We start from the raw sequence: 25937 nt of genomic DNA on the forward strand, positions 1-25937 counted from the left end.
GTGGTGGCAGCATCATGGTTTGGGCCTGCTTTTCTTCAGCAGGGACAGGGAAGATGGTTAAAAATGACGGGAAGATGGATGCAGCCAAATACAGGAACATTCTGGAAGAAAACCTGTTGGTATCTGCACAAGACCTGAGACTGGGACGGAGATTTATCTTCCAACAGGACAATGATCCAAAACATAAAGCCAAATCTACAATGGAATGGTTCAAAAATAAATGTATCCAGGTGTTGGAATGGCCAAGTCAAAGTCCAGACCTGAATCCAATCGAGAATCTGTGGAAAGAGATGAAGACTGCAGTTCACAAACACTCTCCATCCAACCTCACTGAGCTCGAGCTGTTTTGCAAGGAAGAATGGGCAAGAATGTCAGTCTCTCGATGTGCAAAACTGATAGAAACATACCCCAAGCGACTTGCAGCTGTAATTGGAGCAAAAGGTGGCGCTACAAAGTATAAACGCAAGGGGGCCGAATAATATTGCACGCCCCACTTTTCAGTTTTTTATTTGTTAAAAAAGTTTCAATTATCCAATAAATTTGGTTCCACTTCACGATTGTGTCCCACTTGTTGTTGATTCTTGACAAAAAAATTAAAATTTTATATCTTTATGTTTGAAGCCTGAAATGTGGCGAAAGGTTGCAAGGTTCAAGGGGGCCGAATACTTTTGCAAGGCACTCTATCTATCTATCTATCTATCTATCTATCTATCTATCTATCTATCTATCTATCTATCTATCTATCTATCTATCTATCTATCTATCTATCTATCTATCTATCTATCTATCTATCTATCTATCTATCTATCTATCTATCTATCTATCTATCTATCTATCTATCTATCTATCTATCTATCTATCTATCATCGTCCACTTCTCTGGACCCTAGCGCTCACTCCTCACTGGGGAGAAATCCAAAAACTTTCCTGAAAAGAATGCGAACCATTTGGAATAGTGCCCATTTGTTGTCATGGTAACATGAAGTATTTTCCTTTCTGAGATTACACCGTTGGTTTTTTGTCAAGGTGGTGAGTTTTGCATGTAGATTCCTGTATTTCTGAGATGGCAGATTAAGGGCAGCGTCTGTTTGGCTAAAAGAAGTTTTATGGGAATGTTCTAAGAGAGAGCAGGCATGTGAGAAGGAGGGAGGGAGGGATCAGTCAGTGGAGCAGAGGGGCGGAACCCTGATCAGACCCCTCAGTCCCCCCAAATTCAGATCCCACACTCTTGGAGACACTGCAGTTTAAACAAGGAGGAAGCTCGTCACTCTTTAATAATATCTCGGCTTTAAGGAGAAAGGAATTTACGTGTCGCAACATGACCTCTTTGAGAAAGGTTCTTTATCTTGGAGTCTACATGGCTTCTTGGATGATCGTTATTGCAGGTAAATGTTTCACCAGATTCGGGCATTTTGGCACACGATCACCGACTCTCATGTGCTTCTAATTTACATTCCTTTGGATAATCTGGAAGGCACAAAATGCACAATTGTGCTGGTGCCGTTCAGGGAAATAAGAGGTTGATTTGTTTACTTTGGTTGAACTTGACTTATTTTTATTTAGGTTTTTTGTACTTTTGTGTTTTTTGGACTTAGATGGCATTGAATGATCACGATTTGATGACAAAAGACAAGTAGGGGTCGGCGGCGATCGATCCAGTCAAAATGGATTGGACGTATCAAGGCGTCAATGGCAGGGGTGATGCGATTAACCGACTAATCGGTTAGCAAATGAAACGTCATTTTGATAGTTGACAATTTATTTAGAGAGATTGTGGAACATAAAATTGTTGAGCCAAATCTTTTAGCATCTTAGTACATTTTTATTATGTTTTGTTCATTTTTATTTTCCTTTAAAAAGGATGAGAAATAGTAAATATTCTTTATTATTGCTTTGTAATTTTTTTATTATAAAAAAAAGGATGAATATACGTAACTATACTGGGTATGTATGTATATACTGTTTATAATTTATATCTATAGATATATACATATATCCTAACCCTGACCCTTACACATATTTACTTAATCATTTATTTTTCCATTTCCATCTTTGATTTTTAATAAACAAAAAAAGGGAAAATAATCGGTAAACATTCCCTTTTCATTTTCGGCTTGAATTAAAATAGAAAAACAGGAAAAATATTCGATTATTTACAATTCATTTTTAAATAAAAAAGGATAGGATAAAAAAATATTATTTTTTCCATATATTTATTTATGTATTTTTTTTTCATTTTTATCTTTGAATTTTAAGAAATACCAAAGGAGAAAATAATTGGTAAATATTCCTTTTTTCTTTTCATCATTGGGTTAAAGAAAAAGAAAAAAATTGTAAATATTCTTATTTTTCATCAAATGTTTTTTTTTCTTTCTTTCTTTTTTTAATTAGAGTGGCTAAACAAAATATCATTCCATATATTTATCCCTGTATTATTTTTTTCGTTTTTATCTTTGAATACTAAGAAATAAAAAAGAAGAAAATAATTGGTTAACATTACCTTCTCATTTTTGGGTTTAATTAAAGTAATAAGAAATAATACAAAGAAAAAAATCATAAATATTCCTTTAAAAAAAAAAAAAAAATTATATTCATGTATACATTTTTTTTTAATTAACGGGGCTAAGCAAAAATATTCTCTTTTCATATATTTATCGATGTATAATTGAAAAAAAAAACTTTGAATTTTAAGAAATAAAAAAGAAAATAATTAGTAAACGTTCCCTTTTCATTTTTGGGTTTAAAGAAAAAAAATAATAATAATGCAAAGAAAAAAATTGTAAATATTCTTGTTTTTTAATTTTTTTTATTTAAAAAAAAAAATTAATTAAAGGGGCTAAATACGGAGCCCCTAAAAGGACATCAACAGAAATAAAATACATTTAATCAATCTGGTATGCACCACATTGTTTCTGGTAAACATTAGCATGATATTGCATTTGAGCTAGCGAACTTTTGCTATGCAAGTTAGTCAATTTCTGCAATTGTCTAACTTGCATAGCAAAAGTTCGCTAGCTTAAATGCTATATCATGCTAATGTTTACAACAATTGAAACCAGAAACAATCTGAGGCGCACCAGAAATCCTCTAATGCTCCGTAGCAAAACAAAAGTATTCTATTTTTATATATATATTAATTTTTCCATTTTTTATCTTCAATTTTTAACAGACAAAAAGGGGAAATTTATCAATAAACATTCCTTTTTAATTTTTTTGATTAAAAAAGGAACAAGGATAAGTAAATATTCTCTTGATTTTGTTTAAAAGCAGAAAAGAACAGTAAATATATTCCAATTTTTGGGCAGTGGAAATTTTATTTTAGCGAAAAACATGCGGTCGATGCATGTGATTTACTGTACAAAATGATACTGAGCCGCTAGTTTGCGATCCGTGTTTCTAGAGTGACAATAATGTGGGCCAACCAACCGCCCACATCTAAGTCATCTTTATATAGTAATTGTATGACGTATGTAAGAGGGAGTTTATGGTGTTGCAACACAAAAACAGTTGGGAATTGAGGTTTTGGTGTCTCATTGTTTTTCTTATCATGAATGAATGCTCACTGACAATCACGTCAGCTGTCGAGCTTATTTTCACACCGTCACCAAAATTCCTCTAAAGTGACATCATCTGTAAACAATTCTGACCCAAAGTCAGATATTACCTAACGGTATTTCTTCCGACATGCGTGATTGATGAAAAATATATTTCATTTTTTGGTTTGCGCTGACGAGTTCGGATGGGGTGGAGAAGTTAACCACGCTAAACCACACGGTTGCTAACCGTCATATGCTATTGTTTATATTTGTTGTAGAATAAAGTAAATACATTGACATACAGTAAACCATGAGGTTTTTAATGTTGCCTCTATGAATTTTTTTTTTTTTTTCACAGTCGAAGACTCACCCAGAGCAGAGAACGTACGTTGGGTGTCTCTGGATTTTAAAACCCTTCTGAAATGGACCGCAGCGCCATCAAAGTACACATTTACTGTCCAATTCACTTGGTGAGTCGGCACACACTTAAACACGTGAAAAAAAAATACATTATTATATCATGTATATTTGCACTTTTTTTTTTAAAATTAAGGTATCTATTTTTAATGGTTAGGTGGTCAATTTAATCAGTGTCTTGAAATAATACCTGTGCCCTGACAAAATGAATGAATGAATGATGGTTGCTTACCATCTACAGTATAATACTTCTCTTGTTATTTTCAATGGCATTTCTTCCAAGCCAAAACAGCTGACCCACCGACATAGATGTTTTATAGTTTTTAAATTACAGTGATATGAAAAAGTATTTGAGCCTTTTGCAATTTCTGCATAAAATCACCATCAAATGTGAGCTGATCTTTGTCAAAATCACACAGATGAAAAAAACTTTATAGGTTTTCATATTATAGTGAGGATAGTATGCAAACAATAGAATAAATAAGTGAACGATGATATTTAATATTTTGTGGCCCCCAGTTTGGCAGCAATAACTTCAGCCAGACGCTTCCTGTAGCTGCAGATCAGTCTGGCACATCGATCTTGACTAATCTTGGACCATTCTTCTCTGCAAAACTGCTGTAGTTCAGTCAGAGTCCTGGAATATCGGGCATGTTTGGGTGGTTTTAGTTAAAGCATACACTGTTTTTACATCGGTGTGATTTTGACAAAGATCAGATCACATTTGATGGTGATTTTATGCAGAAATGTGAGAAATTCCAAAAGGTTCAGATACTTTTTCATACCACCGTATCTTAATTTTGTCAAAATTCCACATTCACTGTGCAAAATATGTAAATAAAAGACCAAATTTTCATGTTTTTCTGAAAAAAAAAACATTCTTTACGCGTGAATGATTTAAGTTTCTCTTCGAACCCTAAGGCTATAGGGACCAAGAGTCTTTGCATTAAAAAAAAAAAAAAAAATACAGCCTGTTTTGGAAATGACCTTTTTATTTATTATTACAGGTAGTCCCTGGGCTACGACATACTCGACTTAGGCGATAAACAGTACCTTATTGTATCTCACAGTATCTTATTTTTTACTTTACTGATCAATATACATTTAGTAGAATACATTTGCATAACAAAAGTCCACTTGCTTAAATGCTACGAAATATGAATGCTAACGTATTTACAATTCTTATAGCAAATCGCTCACACCTAAATCCATAAACTGTAGCTATAGCCTTAATTACAAATGTATACACAAACATATATTAGCTGAGACAACTTACGGCCTTATGTGGGCCAAACCAGAGCGCAGCTATCCTTATTATCAGACGTCTGAGTCTGCTTCGCAATCATACAAGGCGACAGTCCACCAGAGGGCATTGTATCCTCCATCATCAAACAAAATAATACTTTTGGGCTTTTTGGATAGTTATTTTGGGGTACTTAAGGGGTTGATTCCGGTTTACGCAAAAGTTCTGTTTACGTTGTCAGTGTAGGAATGGCACTCGTTCGCAACCCAGGGACTGCTTGTATTATTATTATTAGAGCGATCAAAATGATCGCATTAACGGGCGGTAATTAATTTTGTAAATTAATCACGTTAAAATATTTGACGCAATTAATGCACATGCCCCGCTCAAACAGATTAAAATGACAGCACAGTGCAATGTCCACTTGTTACTTGTGTTTTTTGGAGTTTTGTCGCCCTCTGCTGGCGCTTGGGTGTGACTGACTTTATGGGCTTCAGCACCCATGAGCATTGTGTAATTATTGACATCAACAATGGTGAGCTACTAGTTTATTTTTGATTGAAAATTTTACAAATTTTATTAAAACGAAAACATTAAGAGGGGTTTTAATTAGGGCTGTTAAAATTATCGCGTTAACGGGCGGTAATTAATTTTTTAAATTAATCACATTAAAATATTTGATGCAATTAACGCACATGCCCTGCTCAAACAGATTAAAATGTAATGTCTGCTTGTTTTTTGGTGTTTGGCGCCCTCTGCTGGCGCTTGGGTCCAGCTGATTTTATGGGTTAGTAACATGAGTGAGCATGGTGTAATTATTGACATCAACAATGGCGAGCTACTAGTTTATTTTTTGATTGAAAATTTAACAAATTTTAATAAAACAAAGACATTAAGAGGGGTTTTAATATAAAATTTCTATAACTTGTACTAACATTTATCTTTTAAGAACTACAAGTCTTTGTATCCTTGGATCGCTTTAAGAGAATGTTAATAATGTTAATGCCATCTTGTTGATTTATTGTTATAATAAACAAATGCAGTACTTATGTACCGTATGTTGAATGTATATATCCGTCTTGTGTCTTATCTTTCCATTCCAACAATAATTTACAGATAAATATGGCATATTTTATAAATGGTTTGAATTGCGATTAATTACGATGAATTAATTTTTAAGGCAAGGCAAGGCAAATTTATTTATATAGCACAATTCAATACAAGGCAATTCAAAGTGCTTTACATCATTCTGTACTAGCTGCAGCTTCCTGACTGATTTTTTATCAAGACCTGTAAATATACCGTTGCAGTAGTCCAATCTGCTGAAAATGAATGCATGCATACGTTTTTCCATGTCTTGTTGAGTCAGAAGCCCCTTAATTCTGGTTATATTTTTTAGGTGGTAATAAGCGGATTTAGTGACGGACTTTAGATGGCTATCAAATTTTAGGTCTGAGTCAATAATTACGCCAAGGTTTCTGACTTGATTTGTAGCTGTAAGTGACATTGTGCTAAGTTGGCTGCTTATCTTTGACCTTTCCTTTTTTGACCCAAAAATGATCACCTCTGTCTTCTCCACATTTAACTGGAGAAAATTCTGGCACATCCATTCATTGATTTGATGAGTGCATTTACTCAGGGAGACTAAGGGACTATAATTATGTGGGGACAGAAATGTACAGTTGTGTGTCATCTGCATAGGCGTGATAGGAGATGTCATACTGTTCCATTATCTGAGCTAACGGAAGCATGTAGATGTTAAATAAGAATGGTCCAAGAATTGACCCTTGAGGGACTCCACATGTGAATTTGGTTCGTTCTGACTGATAGTTTCCAATTGACACAAAGAAATCCCTATCATGTAAATAGGATGTGAACCACTGAAGAATAGTGTCAGTAAGCCCTACCCACTGTTCCAATCTACTGAGTAGTATGTTGTGATCAACCGTGTCAAATGCGGCGCTGGGATCCAATAGTAGCAGAACAGATGATTTGCCTGCATCGGTATTCCGACGAATATCATTTAGGAATTTGATAAGCACGGTCTCGGTGCTGTGTTGTGGCCGAAATCCAGACTGAAATGAGTTAAAAAGATTGTTTTGCATCATAAAAGTCTGGATCTGTTCAAACACAACCCTTTCGATAATTTTCCCCAGGAATGTCAGATTTGATATTGGCCTGTAATTACTAATGGTTGAGGCATCCAGATTAGGTTTTTTTTTTTTAGGGGAGGTTTTATTACTGCAGTTTTTAAAGTCTGAGGAAACTCTCCTGTTTGGAGAGAAGTATTTATAATCTAAAGTATGTCTGGGGCTATGCAATGAAAAACAGTTTTGAAAAAGTTTGAAGGAAGGATGTCAAGGCAGCATGTTGTGGGCTTTAATTTCGACACAATTTTTGTTAAAGTGGCATGGTCCAAGAGGCTAAACTGTCTAAGATTGACGTGAGGGACATTTTGGGAGGCATTTAGTGTAACATTTGTTAATCCGGAGTTGCACACAGTCTGTCTAATCTTTAGTACTTTGTGTGTAAAGAATGCTGCCAAATTATTACAGGACACCTCAGATGCCAATTCCTGAGGTATTGATGCTTGTGGGTTTGTCAGTTTGTCAACAACAGAAAATAGTGTGCGAGTATTGTTGGTGTTTCTACTAATGATCTCTGAAAAATATGATTGTCTAGCATTTTTCAGTTCCTGGTTGTATTTGCGAAGACTCTCTTTGTAGATATCACAAAAAACTAGGAGTTTCGATCGATTAAGCTGTAATTAACTCGATTAAAAATTGTAATTGTTTGACAGCCCTAGTTTTAATATAAAATGTCTATAACTTGTACTAACATTTATCTTTTAAGAACTACAAGTCTATCCATGGATCGCTTTAAAAGAATGTTAATAATGTTAATGCCATCTTGTTGATTTATTATTATAATAGACAAATACAGTACTTATGTACCATATGTTGAATGTATATATCAGTCTTGTGTCTTCTCTTTCCATTCCAACAATAATTTACTGAAAAATATGGCATATTTTATAGATGGTTTGAATTGCGATTAATTACGATGAATTAATTTTTAAGCTGTAATTAACTCGATTAAAAATTTTAATTGTTTGACAGCCCTCCTTATTATATTTTTTATTGTAATATTTTTTTCCCTGTTAATTTGCTTACTCTGTGTATCGTCCACCCTTTATTTGTATAGCAGTGACTGCAACTTGTGTTGCGGTGCCATGTTTGTAGACATTTAGTAGTTTATGACCGTAACACGTGACGTGCTGGCCATAAGTCATGTGATATGTTGGCCATGTTTGTAGTTATTTTGTAGATTTTCAAAACATTGTGGTGGCCATGTTTGGAGTCAGTAATCTAAGTACAGCTATCTATTGGTAGTAGGCGGGGTTGCCAGACCATTGCAGTTTTTTTTTTAATCTTTTTAATTCGTGAATCTTTTGTAATTAATTTATCGAAATGAATACTTTAAAGTCCCATAACGTAACGTAACAAATAATGAAGAAGTATCCATTTTATGACTTTGATGAGATCTTGAAATCCAAAATCGTGATAATAATGATCTTTTCTGTGCTCGTAGAAAACAGCAACTTGTAACTACCTGTACGGAGCCCCTACCCAGATAGCAGACCGACGTTAAAAAGATGTTGGATCAACATTCTGCTGTCTATCTTGTATCGTTGAATCAACGTCACTTTTGCACCCTCAATTAATGTTGTTTCAACCTTGAAATCCTTACAAAACCTAAACGTCATTTCGATTATGAGTAATATTGGAACAACGCTGAATCAATGTTATGTTTTCAACCAAGACTCCCCCTCATCCATAATTCAATGACTTTTCAATCTTATTTCCCATTCAATCATAAATCAACTATTTGTCAACATTAATTCATCAACTATAAAACAATGTTAACCCAACCATTGCCTGACATAGTACCATAGAGCAACGTTGCTTCAACGTCACTTGACGTCGAAAATTTCGATGTCAACCATACTGATGATTTTGATGGAAAATCAGCGTTTATTAAATATAAGTCTGCTATCTGGGTAAAGGGGCATCGAGAGAAATAAAATAAATTTAAACCATCTAGTGCGCAGCAGATGGTATGTGGTGTGAACCAGAATCAATCTGGTAAACATTAGCATAATATAGCATTTAAGCGAGCAAACTTTTGCTATGCAACTTAGTCAAATGTTCTTTTGTAAGATCCTCATTTAATAAAAAATGTTTTAATCGTTTGTGGCTAAGCTCAGGCGCGCATCGGACACCGGCAGTTTCAGCACGCTAAAAATGATAATACAGGATTTAGTTGAGCTTTACTTCAGTCTTGGACTCAACTAGCACCTGAGTTTAGCCTCAAAAGATTTAAAAAAAACAAACAAATACATGAGGATTTAAGTACAACAGAAGAACAATTGGCTAACTTGCATAGAAAAAGTCCACTAGCCTAAATGCAATATAATGCTAATGTTTACCAGACTTTTTCTGGTGCACACCAGATACAGTAGTTTCTAACAAGGGCGTAGGTTTGCATAGGGACGGTAGGGACAAAACACTACCAACTTTTCAGGATGCTCAAATTGTCCCCACCAACTTTTAAGAAACCTTATTTGCGTTATATAATGACTTCAGTTATATTTCATTTAGATCAGGGGTCCCCAACCTTTTTTGCACCACGGACCGGTGTTATTTGGGTCTTTTTTTCCACGGACCGGTGTTCTGACAAATTTTGCAACCCATCAAAAACTGCAACGATGCGGTTCTGCGCATGCGCATAACGTTAAACATAGCCGCAAAATGCGCAAATGCAGCGATTCCAAAGTTAACACTACAAACTTTCTTGAAAGAAAGGAATATTAACTTACGTTTGACTATGGAAGGACTTGTAGAAAAGTTCTCCTCAGATTCATCCTGCCATGTAAGCTTCAAACAACAGCTGCACACTGCGCTCACCATTAACGACTTCGCCTTGTCGTTAAACATTAGTTAAGAAGCCCGCTTCACAAAGATACGATGTTGGAAATTGTAGCAAGGTTTTCAACGCTCTTGTCACGATGTCAGGATATTCCAGAATGACTTTAATCCAGAACCTTGGTAGAGTTGTTGTCTCAAATGTACGTTTAATAAGGTCGCCGTCATTTGCGATCTCTGTTTATTCACAAACGGGTCACGAATCCACTCCTTCGCAGTTCGTGGGTCTTCGAGGTTGTAGGCTCGTCAGGTGCCCTTTTCGCCGTAAAAATATCCTTTTCGCCGTAAAAATATTTCCAAAGACGTCTGTTTTCCTGTTATCTTCGCTCGTGTGGGGGCTAATTATTTCCGGGAACAAATGTGCTGCGCCGCGGCCTTGTAATACGCTATTATCGAGGACAAGCGCACATAGATATATTATATACACAAACAAGATGTACTGCTAGCAGTCCAATGAATGGACTTCTATGACATCATTGTAATCTATCCCGTAGTATTATATCTAGAGTAGACAGAGATATTGGTGTGTTAAGCAGGGGCACAGGGTTAATTTGGCCAGAATGCGGTCGTTATTAAATTATTTTTTCTTTGCGGCCCAGTCACAAATGCGCCACGGACCGGTACCAGTCCGCGGCCCGGCAGATGGGGACCCCTGATTTAGATTGTCTCCCCATATGGTTTAACTGTTGTATTTGACCCCACCATTATTAAGTGAACTATTTTTATTATGTTCAGACTTACATGTACCTCTTTTCACTTGCTGAATGTGCCGGTCCATTCCCCCCTCCCCGCCGAAACGATTATTTGATTGGCTGATGACTTGACCCCCCCAACAAACACACACACACATTAGATATCAGGGATATTAAAAGTTTTTTTTCCCAGCTAGTAGCAGCCACTGTAAGAAATGTAAAAAGACATCAATGTTGTGGAAATGGGGAACACACCACTAATTTTGCTACTGAAAGTCTGACCTGCATCAGAGTTAGCATAACATTAAACTGTTTGCTAACCTGCAAAACTCAAGTAGGAAGCTGCTTAGAGAGAAGGGTCCTCCTGTACAGTGCCCTCCATAATTATTGGCACCCCTGGTTAAGATGTGTTTTTTAGCTTCTAATATTTTTTTTTTTAAATTCAAATAATATGGGACCTTAATGGAAAAAAAGAGAAAAATTCAACCTTCAATACAAGTGCATTTATTCAGTGGGGAAAAATCCCACATAAAGAAATAATTATTTGACATCAAATAATGTGTGTCACAATTATTAGCACCCCTGGTGTTAATACTTTGTACAACCCCCTTTTGCCATCAAAACAGCACCTTATCTTCTCCTATAATGTTTCACAAGCTTGATTTTGTGTCTGGTAAACCATTTCCGTGTAGATTTGGCCATATGTTTAGGGTCATTGTCTTGCTAAAAGACCCAGTGACGACCCATCTTCAGCTTTCGGGCAGAGGGCAACAGATTTTGATTTAAAATGGCTTCAACTGGGACCGTGTGCTTTGGTCAAATGAGACCAAGATGGAGCTTTTTGGCAACGAACACTCTAAGTGGGTCTGACGTGCCACGAAAGATGCGCGTGCTGAAAAGCACCTCATACCCACTGTGAAGTATGGGGGTGGGTCAATGATGCTGTGGGGCTGTTTCGCTTCCAAAGGCCCTGGGAACCTTGTTAGGGTGCATGGCATCATGAATGCTTTGAAATACCAGGACATTTTAAATCAAAATCTGTTGCCCGAAAGCTGGAGATGGGTCGTCACCAGGACTTTCAGCAAGACAATGACCCTAAACATATGGCCAAATCTACACAGAAATGGTTCACCAGGCACAAAATCAAACTCCTCCCATGGCCATCTCAGTCCCCAGACCTTGTTTTGTTGGCAAAAGGGGGTTGTACAAAGTATTAACACCAGCGGTGCTAATACTTAAAGCAGCCCACATGAGCTTTCATATTTTTTGTTGAGTTTGACTGTGCTTGTGGACCAAGGGTTTAGGTTTGGTCTCAGTGTTGGTAGGGACAATATAACCTCAATCATAACCTGCATGTACACATTTTGCTGGGGACGGGACATTTATAAAGCTAAACAGATTGGGTGAACGGCGGTCGGGTGAACAACAGATACATTGAACACCAACACTAATTATGAATATGTTGGTGCTATCATTAGCTAGTTGTATTATCAAATTAAGAACATTTCTTGCAAACAATTTTTAAAGATTAAATATTCAAGATTTTTTATTCAAAATGAGTCTGTTAAGTTTATTTTTCAGCTAGCTATTTTGTTTTATTTCAAAAAAATCGGAGTAAAATTTACTTGAAGCACTAGCAGATAATTTCAATTATTTCTAGTAGATTTACACTGAAAACAAGGGAATTTAATTTTTTTCTTACATTTTAAGGTGGTGGTTTTTTTGCAGTGCATATCTATTGGTTCAGGTGATACACCATTTGATTCAAACCTTTGTTTTCAAAAACTGCCAAAGAAAGTTTGAAAACTTCCAGAATAAAGGTCTGGATTTTATTAGGAAATTTAAATTGCATTATTTCAACACAAATTATATTAACATACACAAACTTGTTAAACATCTCTTAAGTATCCAGGTATGCAAAAATAAATAAATGACTAAATTAATAAATAAATGACTAAATAAATAAATAAATAAATAAACATTTGTCTTAATGGCACTCAAAATTGTCTGTCTAAATAAATGAAATATAACAACGGAAAAACTTCGTCAGGGAATGACAAAAATAAATAAAAATGGAACCTTCTTTCAGGAAAAACACTACTGCTTTTGTCCACAAGCACAGCCAAACTCGACAAAAAAATGAAAGCTCCTTTGGGCTGCTTTAAGACAACATAAGCAAAATAAAAATTAAAACTGGGGAGAAGGGGGTAAACCTTGGTACACTAAATTTCTTACAGCTGAGCAGAGTTTACTATATTTCTCACAGTTTAATTAACGTTAACATAGTAGAAAACACATACAGAAGGACACTTCTCCTAAGCAGCTTCCTACTCCATTAGCAAGTTTACACAGTTTAATGTAATGTCAATGCTAAACTGTGATGCAGGTCGGACTTTCAGTAGCAAAATTAGTGGTGCGTTTCACAACAACTACATTTTCCATTACTTACAGCGGGCTGCTGGCCGAAAAAACTTCTAATATCCCTCCCATGTAATGTAATTCTGTACTGTGAGAGTTGCGTGTCTATGTGTGGAGGGGGGGGGGGTGTCCAAGTCATCAGTCAATCAAACGTGCGTTTGAGGAGAAAAAAAATGAAATGGCACATTCAGCAAGTGAAAAAGGGGTAAATATATATTATATAATATATATATATATATATATATATATAATATATATATATATATAATATATATAATATAATATATTTTGTATGTTAATGTAATTTAAGTTATGTTCAAATAATGCAATTTAAATGTGCTCTTAAAAGCCGGACATTTTTCTGGGATTTTTAAAAAATGTTTCTTTAGTACTTTATGAAAGCAAAGGTTTGAACTGAACAGTGTCGGCTGAACCAATACACATAAAAGTTAGTATTAATCAATACAGATTTATTTTGCTTTGATCATTATGAATGTCCCGTCCCCAGCAAAAAGTGTACATGCAGGTTATGCTGTTCCATCGTCCCTTCCAATGTTGAGATCAAACCTACGACTATCTAGTGCGCCCCATGTGATTTAAATTTATTTTATTTCCGTCGATGTCCCTTTAGGGACTCCATACATTGTTGCTCAAATGATAGCAAATGATAGCAAATAGAAAATGTAACCGTAAATTGAAATGATCTCATTTGAATATCAGGGAACACAGCGATCAGTGGATGAAAAGTCCCAACTGCATCCAAATAACGGAGACCGAGTGCGATCTGTCCAACGAACTTCAACCCCGCAACAGGTTTGACGTTAGCTGCCATCCCGCCCGCTTCAAATGGATTGGACGTCGGGTGCTGTCAATTTAATGAATGTTCTACTTTGACAGGGAGTATACAGCTGACATCCTAACCGAATCAGACGATGACGTTGACTATGGTCTGGACGAGTTTCCTCACACTTTGTCGCCATCCTTCAACCCCTATCAACAGAGTAAGTTCTACTGACGTTTGAACAAGAAGTGTCAGACTCAACTTTACAATCACTGTTATTTCAGGTGAGATCAGTGCTCCGGAATTCACAGTGGAGGTGGTGGAAGAGGGCAAAGCCAGTGTGACCATTGAAGATCCGCTAACCAGTTTCCATAAGAATGAAAATCAACTCAGCATTCGGGATATTCTGAAGAATGACCTCCAGTACAAGATCAGCTATTACAAGTCTGGAAGTACAGGAAAAGTAATGACTATGACCTACAAGGAAAAGTGAACTGATATAACTAGAATATTAAATGGTACAGTGGAATGAAAAAGTATCTGAATCTCTTGGGAATTCTCACATTTCTGCATAAAATCACCATCAAATGTGATCTGATCTTTGTCAAAATCACACAGATGAAAAAACAGTGTCTGCTTTAACTAAAACCACCCAAACATTTATAAGTTTCCATATTTTACTGGGGATGGCATGCAAACAATGATAGTTGGGGAGAAAAATAAGTAAGTGAACCCTCTGCCTAAGGAGACTTAAAGAGCAATTGAAAGCATTTTTTACCAAACAATTTAAGTTAGGTGTGTTCCCAATTACCAATGAGTGGTTTAAAGTTGCCCTACCAACTATAAAACACACACCTGGTAAGAATTGTCTTAATGAGAAGCATTGTCTGATGTGTATCATGGCTCGGTCAAAAGAGCTATCTGAAGACCTGCCATCATGGATTGTTGATTTGTATAAAGCTGGGAAAGGATACAAAACCATCTCTAAAAGTCTGGATGTTCATCAATCAACAGTCAGAGAAGTTGTCTACAAATGGAGCGAGTTTGGCATTGTTGATTCTCTCTCAAGGAGTGGCCGTCCACCAAAGAGGACGCCAAGAGTTCAGCGCAGAATCCTAAGAGAGGTAAAAAACAACCCTAGCGTGTGTGCTAAAGACTTACAGAAACCACTGGCACAGTCCAATATCTTTGTGCACACATCAACTATATAAAAAACTATGACCTAGAATGGGGTTCATGGGAGGACTCCATAGAGGAAGCCACTGCTGTCAAAAAAACAAAACATTTTTGCTCGTTTAATGTCCGCTAAAAGGAACTTGGACACTCCAAAGAAGTTTTGGCAAAATATTTTGAGGACTGATGAAACCGAAGTTGAAAAATAGAACAGCTCACCAACATCAACACCTCATCCCTACCGTGAAGCATGGTGGAGGGAGTCAAGTGATTTGGGGCTGTTTTGCTGCCTCAGGGCCTGGACAAGTTGCAATCATTAATGGGAGAATGAATTCAAAAGTTTATCAGAATGTTTTGCAGGAAAACCTGAGCCCGTCCGTCAGACAGTTGAAGCGAAAAAGAGGATGGATGCTGCAAAACAGAAGTAAATCAACTTAAGAATGGTTTCAGAAGAACAAAATACACGTTCTGGAGTGGTCAAGTCAAAGTCCAGACTTGAACCACATTGAGATGCTGTGGCATGACCTAAAGACACGATTCATGCCAGACATCCCAGAAATCTGACAGCAGTTTTGTCCAGAAAAATGGGCCAAGATCGATGTGCCAGACTGATCTGCAGCTGCAGGAAGCGTCTGGTTGAAGTTATTGCTGCCAAAGGGGGTGATGGCACAAAATATTAAATGTGATGGTTCTCTTACTATTTTTCCCCCTTCTGTCATTGTTTGCATACCACCTTCATTAAAGTATGAAAACTAGGGCTGTCAAAATTATCGCGTTAACGGGCGGTAATTAATTTTTTAAAATTGATCACGTTAAAATATTTGTATATATTTTATATATTCCTAAATGTAAAAATTTATTGTTTTTCAGAAAGCCACAATCAAATAACCCTTTCTGGATTCTTCACGGAACAAAAGTAAATAAAATAATAATATAATATAACATAATATAATATAATATAAAAATAATAAATAATAATAACACTATTAATTAAATAGATAATAACCAAATAACCCTATCTGGGTTCTTCACAGAAAAAAGCCAGGAAATAAATAACACTATTGAGAGGGAAAAAAAAAACAAAAACTACTCTCTGGTATTGTTCAGGGGGCCGGACCAAATGTGGAGGCGGGCCGGTTTGGGGAGTGAGCATGGTGTAATTATTGACATCAACAATGGCGAGCTACTAGTTTATTTTTGGATTGAAATTTTTACAAATTTTAATAAAACGAAAACATTAAGAGGGGTTTTAATATAAAATTTCTATAACTTGTACTGACATTTATCTTTTAAGAACTACAAGTCTTCTATCCATGGATCACTTTAACAGAATGTTAATAATGTTAATGCCATCTTGTTGATTTATTATTATAATAAACAAATAGTCCTTATGTACTGTATTATGAATGTATATATCCATCTTGTGTCTTGTTTCCATTCCAACAATAATTTACAGAAAAATATGGGATATTTTATAGATGGTTTGAATTGCGATTAATTACGATGAATTAATTTTTAAGCTGTAATTCACTCGATTAAAAATTGTAATCATTTGACAGCCCTAATGAAAACCTATAAATGTTTGGGTGCTTTTAGTTAAAGCAGACGCTGTTTTTACATCTGTGTGATTTTGCCTTAATCAGATCACATTTGATGGTGATTTTTTGCAGAAATGTGAGAAATTCCAAAAGGTCCAGATACTTTTTCATACCACTGTAGCTATGCATGTAATTCAAAAGCTTAAAAATTGTGTTTTTTAAAAAAAAAAAGGAACATTTCAAAATGTGTCTTGTCCTGCAATTCTTATCCAAATCACATACTAAATTTGCATTTATCAAATATTTCTGATTTTGCTGTTGTTGATTTCTCCATTGCAGCGTGACATCATCACCAAGTCCAATAGAGGAGAAGTGGCAGGGTTGGATGCCGGTCAGAGTTACTGCTTCATGGTGGCGGCTTACATCCCATCAAGATCCAAACCCTACCAACAAGGAGCCTGGAGCATCCAGCAGTGCACTCCTGGACAGACCAACGTCTTCCAAGGTACGCAATGCAGCCCGGAAACTGCGTCCGCTCCAACTACAACCGTCGTTTTTTTTTTCTCCTAGAACTGAGTCTTGGAGCTTTGGTCGGCGGACTTTTCATCCTGGTAATTGTCCTAATAACCATCATCACGGTGACCGTTCTATGCTGCAAACGAAGAAACAGAAGCTCACAAACATATCAGTCGTCTACTGTTGTTTAATCCAGGGGTGTCAAACGTTTATCTGCCTGACAAGCACCTTGTCGCTCATTCATACTGTACATACAGAATCGCGTGCTTTTACAGGTAGTCAGTCCCCGGGTTATGAACGAATTCCATTCCTACGCTGGCACCGTAACCCAAATTTCCGCTTAAGTCGGATATAACCCTTTAAGTACGCCTAAATTTCAAAATAACTATCCAAAAAGTCAAAGTAATGATAGAGGATACACTGACCTCTGGTGGCAGGGTTAGGTCTGGCTGGACTGTCGTTTTGTATGCAGTGGCGCCTCCAGAAATTTTTTCATAGGGGTGGCCAGATATAGTAGAGGTGTGCATCGGCACTGCCCTCACGATTCGATTCTATTCAGAGGGTCACGATTCGATTCTGTTCGATTCGGCAATGCATCGCGATGCATTAAAGCCAATAGCAATAGCAGCCGACGAGTTAACACCAAAGTGACCTAAAACCAAATGGAAGCACAACAAATGGTGTTATACTTGTATAGTGCTTTTCTACCTCTCAAGGTACTCAAAGCGCTTTACACTACATTGCCATCTACCTACTGGTGACACAGCACCAGGCGCAATGCAGGGTTCAGTATCTTGCTCAAGGATACTTATACGAGTTCATCAGGGTGGGGAATCGAACCCGCAACCTCTGGGTTGGAGGACAACTACTCAGTGACATGCGGTAAGGTTCATGGTTGGTGAGGCACTGACTCCTTTAGTGTCAGATTTCCAAATATATAAACCAAAAAGGGTAGCTTATTCAATTGGCTACTGGTTATTTCATATCTCATCAGCATTCTTCACAAAACACGCGCACACGGTACATATTATCTATACGTAAAAGTAAGAAAATATCATGCATTTGCGCTACACCCTCAATGTGTTGGCCGTCGCAATTCTATAATTCATGCAACATAAATGAGAGTAAAGAGTGGTGTACAAAACCACAGAATTCAATTCTGACCTTTAGTGAAATATTCAGTTGTTTTTAAAACTTTTAATTCTGATACTTTAATCAATTTATTACAGATTGCTAAACAAAAAGTGTGAAAAGAAAAACAAAGGATATTTTATTTAAGTCCAAAATTTAGTTTTTAAATATTCTATTGTATTTTTCTTGGTCTAAGCTTTTTTTTTTTTTTTTTTTAAATTTTTTAATAAGATTGAAATGAAAACTGTTTGTGGTCTTGCGCCTGTCCTTCACCACAAAAACCACCGTTACTTTGGAAGGGCATAGGTTTGGTCTCAACATTCGTAGGGACGATATAACAGCATCACCTGCATATAGGTACACTTTTTGCTGGGGACGGGACATTAATAAGACCAAACAGATTGGATGAAGGGGGCAAAGGGCCACATTTCTCATGTATATGAACCTAAATAATTAATAGGCAAAAATGATCAATGCAAAATAAATCCTTATCTACTGATAATAACTTTTACGTGCATTGATTCAGATGACACACTGTTCGATTCAAACCTTTGTTTTCAAAAAATACTAAAGAAACATTTTGAAAACTTCCTGAATAAATGTCTGGTTTTTATTAGCAAACATAAACATAAGGAAAATAATTCACTTAATAATGGTAGGGTCAATTCTATCCTCGCAACATATGGAACTATTGAAAGATCTAAATTCTCTATATAACTGAACATTATATCAAGCAAAAAAGGTAAGGTTGCTTAAAAGTTGGTGGGGACAATTTTAGCATCCTGAAAAGTTGGTAGTGTTATGTCCCTACCGTCCCTATGCAAACCTACGCCCTTTTTGTAAAAGTCCTCCTTATTTTCCTTTACTTTAAAAAATCTCTCCCCCTCAATGGAGAGGATTGCTTCAATTAGATCGTTCTGTGTTCTATTTGACAAGCCAGAAAACACAGTGGATGTGTCCAAATGTCTAGCTAAATTTTCATCTTTCTCAGCAAAACCATGAAATCGTTCTACATATATGCCACGTTTAGAAGAGCTTACACGCTCATCGTTACCACGAAATGTTAACTCCAGTTTAGCTTAGGATGCAGGTTGCATTAATGAGGTCTTTCAAACTCTTTCGGTTTTCCTTTACCTTGGGCGTTGTGAATGCTACCGTTGAGCTTCCGCTGTCCGTCAAAGCCAAATCGATTCTTGAGCTTCCAAAAGTTTTTAAAGCAATCAGGCTTTAAATGTGAGTGGTCGAGCTCTCATGTTTGCTGAGGCTTCGTGGTAGATTTTTAATGTCACAATATCTCGTGTTAGTCCAGACATTGGCACAAGTTGAGAAGAAAAGGCAGGGAAAGCAGCAAAGGCGATTTTTCGAAGGACAGCCACATAGCCAGTCTTTTCGGGTGTACCAGTCCGTTTGAAAAGCGCGAGTTATCTTCTGTCCCGTAGTTTGAAGCAAACCTTTTAGCTCCGGTGTTGTTAATCGCGTCCACTTTTGACGGAAAGTCCAGTTTCACGTACGCCCCCATTCAGTGCGGCAGAGTACTATCTGCCGCAACCTGTGCCTTTTCACTGCTGTTTTATTTCCCATCAGCAAAACTAAATATGTCGCTAACAAACATTAAACTTTAAGGGTTAAAGACATTAGCCAGACTGTGGAAAATCAGGTCAAATAAACGTATCTGGAAACATTATAATGGCGACATGCAGATGTACGGCAACCAGCACACTCCAATTCCATGTATCAACCCAGTTTGTTATGGATTGCGAAATCAGAGGTGAGGCTTTACTCGTTGCTGCCGCACCTCTCGTTTCATTTCGTTATTTGAACAGGAAATGGGCAAATTCAGCGATTTTGACTATAAAAAATGTTTGAAATGAGTCATACATTAAGAGCAATGAACAAATATTAATATAAATTTGATGCTATAATTATTTTTTTGTCATGATGACAGCTGAGGCTCTGCCTCACCTGCCTCCCCGGACCGCACGTCACTGCAACTACTCCACCACTGAGCCAGGCCATCCTCAAAAACAAAATAAACAGGAAGCAGAAATGCCCGAGAAATCAACTCGCGTTTGTCCGTCATGCTAGATGCATGTAAATAGTGTACAAATGGATGTTTACTGAGGTAAACCTACCAATTCTGTCCGAAAATGATGTCCCCGGTGCCAAATTCACTGGTAAAGATGTGGAACTTGAACATGCACGAAAACTCACCAAAATTTGCACATACATGCGGCTTTGCGTAACGTTCAATAATCTTGCAACGTTACTAAAACATGTAACAAAATGGCTCAGTGGCGCCCCCTTGAATTTTTCAAAAAGGCCTCTCCATTTAGGTTTTTTCAACGTAGCGGGATGAAATTCGGAGAGTCGTTACCTTGTACAAAACTGCTCCAAAAAGTCTCTTGCGCGTGCATTCCAAACCCAACAGGAAATCGGGTATTTTGGATTGAATGTGAAATTTTTATCGATTTACAGTGTGCACATTTGAGACCTTGGCACCTAGGGAATTTGTTTGATCATCCTCAAAATTGACGAGACTGTTCATGAGGGATATGAAATCTTAAGTTATTAAAATGGTGTGTTTTCATTCACGCGCCTGACCTGGGCGGGGTGCCAAAGTCGGCCATTTTTTCGGCAAAACACCGAATTCAAAAAATTACTGATAACTCCCTCATACATTGTTCAATCTATTTTAAATCTGGCATGTGTGTGAGGTATCCCAGCCTGAGCAGGACTGGATTTAAAATTTACCATTTGTGCCTGGCGCCTCCTAGTGGGAACAGGAAATGCCCTTTTTTACGGGACACACTCCTCCTCTAAAGGGAAAAAAAATCAATGTACCTCAAACCTGCATAAGGGGAGCCTTAAGACATGTGTTCAGATGCCTGATGAAAATGATTGAGGTTTGGTTGAAGCAGAGGGGTCCAACAGGAAAGTGATAATGACTGTCACCATTCTGTCTCTCCACACATTTTGAACAGTCATAACTTGGTAGATATACATGATATCTGCTCCAAACTTCCCATGCTTGGTGAAAGTCTTACCCTGAAGAGTCCAGTAGTGGTCATTTGCATCGACTCTGTAGCGCCAACTAGTGGCAGCAGAATTTGTGGCCATTGCATGCTCGAACACTGAAAAACAATTTTTCATCCCAAAAAAAGAAGTGAGTTTAAAGCATGTTAGGTTCTCATTAGATGATTAGAGGGGGGCTGTCTGCCACCACCCCGACCTGCGTGACGTCCGAGTTGCGCCAAAGTGCGAGGGCCTAGTTCTTTTTATAATGGCAAATGAAAATCGCCAATTTGGAGGTCTCAACATGCTAAAAAACTCACCAAAATTTGCACAAACATGCGGATTCACGAAAATTTCGATAATTTGGCAACGTTGTGAAAAAATGTCCCAAAATGGCTCAGTGGCGCCCCCTGGAATTTTGAAAAAAGGCCTCTCCATTGAGGTTTTTTCAACGTAGAGTGATGTAATTTGGGAAGTCGATATCTTGTGTAAAAATGCTTCGAAAAGTTTCTTGCACCCATATTCCAAACCCAACAGGAAATCGGATATTTTGGATTAAATATTGAAAAACATGCCATTTTTGTCGTAAACCAGGGTGCACGTTTGAGACCATTGCATCAAGGCAGTTAGTTGGATCCTCCTCAAAATTGGTGAGACTCTTCATGAGACATATGAGATGTTAAGTTATCAAAATGGTGCGTTTTTGTTCACGGGCCTGACCTGGGCGGAGTACCAAAGTCGGGTTTATTTGGGGATTAGGGTTAGGGTTTAGGGTTGGGGCTTCTTCAGGGCAAATGAAAATGCCCAATTTGAAGTTCTGAACATGCTTGAAAACTCACCAAAATTTGCACATATCAAAATGGTGACTTTTCATTCACGGGCCTGACCTTTTTTTTTTTTTTTTTGTGTGTGTTAGGGTTAGGGTTAGCGTCACACTCTGCTACTTCTTCTGTGGGTGAAAAAAATACTATGTACTTTTCAATGAAATAAATTAGGGATAAAGGGATAAATTGGTTCATCTGATGACAGCAGTGAAGAACTGCTGTGACTCATTAAAACTGTTGCTTCACACTCTGCTACTTCATCTGTAGGAGAGAAAAGATACAATGTATTTTTCATCATGCCAAAGTCGATGGGAGGTCAAAGTTGTACTTTTTTTTTTAACGAAACACCAAATTCAGAAAATGACTAATAACTCCAAGACACAACGTTCAATCTTTTTCATATTTGGCATGTACGTGATGTACTTCATTGAAATATCACCCATTTGGCCTGGCGCCCCCTGCTGGAAACAGAAAATGGCCTTTTTTATGAGACCGACTCCTCCTGGAAGGGAAAAAAAACCTAATGAGCCCCCCCCCCCAAAAAAAAATTGCTGAAAAAAAATGGAGAAATTATTATTATTAGGTGTTTGTTATGTCTTATTTTCTTGTATTATTCTTTTTTCATGGCAAATGAAAATGACCCTTGCTTTTTTGACATTATGTCGAAGCGTAGGCAAAATGTATTTAGCATCCCCCCCAAAAAAATCACCGAAAAGAAATTGGAGAAATACGCTCGACCACGGGCCTGTTGAGTCCTGCTTGCAGGGCTAGTTTATATTGCTATTTTTGTGTGGAAAAGGTAACAACAGTGGCAGTCGGACACCATTTTAATTTTTTTCAGGTCATTCATCGTCAGACAGAAGCAGCACGGCAAAACGCCACGCTAAAAAATCAGTAAAAATATCAAAATGGCTTACCTCTTCGTCTTCTGTAGGACCATGGCCCCCAACAAAATGTTTACTGCATATGAAGGCGTTAAACTGCTCTTTTGACGTCCGCACAATTGGATCCATTGTTCACATTTTTTCCCTCTGAGTTTTTGGCTTCAGGAAAACATGTCATAATGTCTAGAGTCGTTTCTACAAGTTACATAGCAGCAGTGTTTACTCGGCATGTTCTTTTTTTGAAAGATTACCGGCAGAAAACAAGTAGTAATAGCATGAGTATGTACGTGTGTACGTGTATGCAAGGGCGTGTCTATGTTGACCGACTTCCGGGTTACGATGAAGACGTCACGGTCTATAAATAGCATTCGTGCTGTACGCTATTCAGAGGACTCTTCACATCCTCAACGCCGCTGTTCGTTCCCTGATTCAATACCATTAATGGTGCTAACGTCTAGCGCTGTCCGTGAGTTAATTGAGACTTTCACATGAGATTTAATTAGCATGAATGTGGCCTGTGAACTAAATTGAGTTTGACACCACTGGTTTAATCACTGTCAATGTGTGTATTTCACTGACTTTTTCAGCGGTTAATGCCACGTTTTTTCTTTGAGGGAGCTGGTTTCCCTCTTATTTTATGTGTTTACTTAAGCATTTAATACATGTTCTATCTATAATATAGATATATTGTGACCAGAATTGACTTCACCTTCAGCCTCTGTCATGAGTTAGCCTGGCAATCGAGCTTGACTTTGGCCAAGGACAAGTTACATGGCAAGTTAGTCTGGTTTACTGTGGGTTTATTTTTTTCTTGCATTTCCACTTTACGATGTGTCACAAACAAATAGCAATGCTGATACAGTGCGGATATCACGTTTTTCGAAAGAACAATTTTGTCTTTTTTCAATGTTAATTTTCTGCATTCTCACTTGATTTGTGAAGTTGTTAAAGAGTAGAGGTGTGCATCGGTACTGCCCTCACGATTCGATTCGATTACGATTCGGAGGGCCACGATTCGATTCAATTCGATTCAGAGGGTCACGATTCGATTCGGTTCGATTTGGCAATGCATCGCGATGCCTTAAAGCCTGGGATGCATTAAAATTCTAAAGCAAAGCATATTTTTCGTGAATCATGAGGCAACACAAGCGGTCAGACATTAAACAACTTTTTATTGGCTCTTGTGTCACTCCTGGTTGAAGTCAAATGAAAATACTTTGAGATATATATTTAAAAAAAAAAAAAAAAAAAAAAAAAAAAAAGATCACAGCATTTAATTGGTGCTTTGAATGAGACCAGGGCTTTCTCTTTTTTTTTTACACACAGTAGCGGCCTTTCACACAGTGCAACATCTGAACTCCTGTGCAAAATCAGTAACAGTCACTGTATTTTAGTCACAACAACCCATCGATAAAAATATTCAAGTAAATATTAAAGAAAGCGACAAAGAAAATATTGTAGCGCAGCAGCATCTTTATCGCAATATCAATCCAGGGATCAGTTCAGTTGCAAACAAAACATCCAACTAAATTGCAATGTAGAACAAAAGTAAAATGTAGGCCTAGCCCACTATATATGTGCAATCAACTTAGAAATGCAATCAGTAACTACCACATAACAATAGAAAATAATGAATTAAAATGAAGTGCAGCAGCATTTTAGCAGCCATAACAATCTGTTTCAACATGAGGAAATATCATTTTTTTTTTGCAATTGAGAGAGCAGAGAGATAGTAGAGGTTAGATGGGGCCTAAAAAATCCAGCCCGACCCGACACGGCCCGCTGGTATTGAAGCCCGACCCGGCTTGGAGTGACGCGAAAAAAAAAAACGCAGCAGCAGCAGCAATTTATTTTCATTTCTTCGAGATGGCAGAAAAAACACATGTTTCTTAATGTTTAAATAGTCTACATATTTTTGTGATCATTATAGAAGCATTTACACAACGAAATAACGCTGGGAAAGTTTAATATTATAAAAAAAACATGCGATTTTGCAGACACGCAGAGGAGAAGATTCAAAAGGATCACATTTGTGTTGCCTTTGTGTGCATAAAAAAGTGTCTTTCGTAACGAATTCTCAGTTGGCAGAAAAAAAACGCAGGTTTTCTTAATGTTTAAATAGTCTACATATTTTTGTGATCATTATAGAAGCATTTACACAACGAAATAACGCTGGGAAAGTTTAATATTAAAAAAAAACATGCGATTTTGCAGACACGCAGAGGAGATGATTCAAAAGGGTCACATTTGTGTTGCCTTTATGTGCATAAATAAAAGAGTTTTTCGTAACGAATCGCAAGCGCCACAGCAGAGAAGAAGAAAAAGCGGGCGGCGTCACTGCTTCATGTGAGTGCACAAGCATATGCACAATACAGAGAGCCTGCTCTCGGTTTTATCTCTTTTTTTTTTAATTTTATTTTTTTATAATTTATTAGTCGGCGCGGGGCGGCCCGACCCGACCCGACCCGAACGCACTTTAAGACTTAAGGCTTAGTTAATAGACCGATAAACTGCTGACATTGATGGTGGTAGACATCCAATCCATTTGAAGCGGGAGGCCTGGCAGCGAATCACTCGCCTCAGCGAATCATTACACCATTCATTAATGGGAGGGAAGGTGCATCTTTTTTTTTTTTTTTACCTCATTGCCATTGACACCAATAAACGTCCAATTCATTTGAAGCAGGAGGGCTGGACAAAGTCCAGCGAGCATGCCAGGCTAGTCATGGGTGGGCCTCTACAGTACTCTATTGTTGTACTCTATGTCACCTTCCAAGTTAAAATGTAT

The 25937-nt window shown here is 37.3% G+C and overlaps 1 protein-coding gene across 1 annotated transcript; it reads left to right on the forward strand.

Moving 5' to 3' along the window:
• Positions 1-1155: 1155 nt before the first annotated feature.
• Positions 1156-23354, forward strand: LOC130930064 (tissue factor-like). The gene is made up of 7 exons (XM_057857769.1): positions 1156-1384; positions 3894-4005; positions 14011-14103; positions 14188-14291; positions 14356-14534; positions 17122-17287; positions 17353-23354. Exons 1-7 carry the CDS (start codon positions 1318-1320, stop codon positions 17487-17489), a joined length of 858 nt encoding a protein of 285 aa, XP_057713752.1. The 5' UTR covers positions 1156-1317; the 3' UTR covers positions 17490-23354.
• Positions 23355-25937: the final 2583 nt, after the last annotated feature.

The sequence above is a fragment of the Corythoichthys intestinalis genome, chromosome 14 (assembly GCF_030265065.1).
Source record: "Corythoichthys intestinalis isolate RoL2023-P3 chromosome 14, ASM3026506v1, whole genome shotgun sequence".
Taxonomy (NCBI): domain Eukaryota; kingdom Metazoa; phylum Chordata; class Actinopteri; order Syngnathiformes; family Syngnathidae; genus Corythoichthys; species Corythoichthys intestinalis.

What these genes read in the sequence shown, in the direction of transcription:
- LOC130930064 (XM_057857769.1), top strand. Translation starts at nt 1,318, where the DNA reads ATGACCTCTTTGAGAAAGGTTCTTTATCTTGGAGTCTACATGGCTTCT. An exon ending in CTTCAACCCCTATCAACAGA is followed by an intron (nt 14,292 to 14,355) that starts GTAAGTTCTACT and finishes CTGTTATTTCAG; the next exon opens with GTGAGATCAGTGCTCCGGAA. An exon ending in AGTCTGGAAGTACAGGAAAA is followed by an intron (nt 14,535 to 17,121) that starts GTAATGACTATG and finishes TCTCCATTGCAG; the next exon opens with CGTGACATCATCACCAAGTC.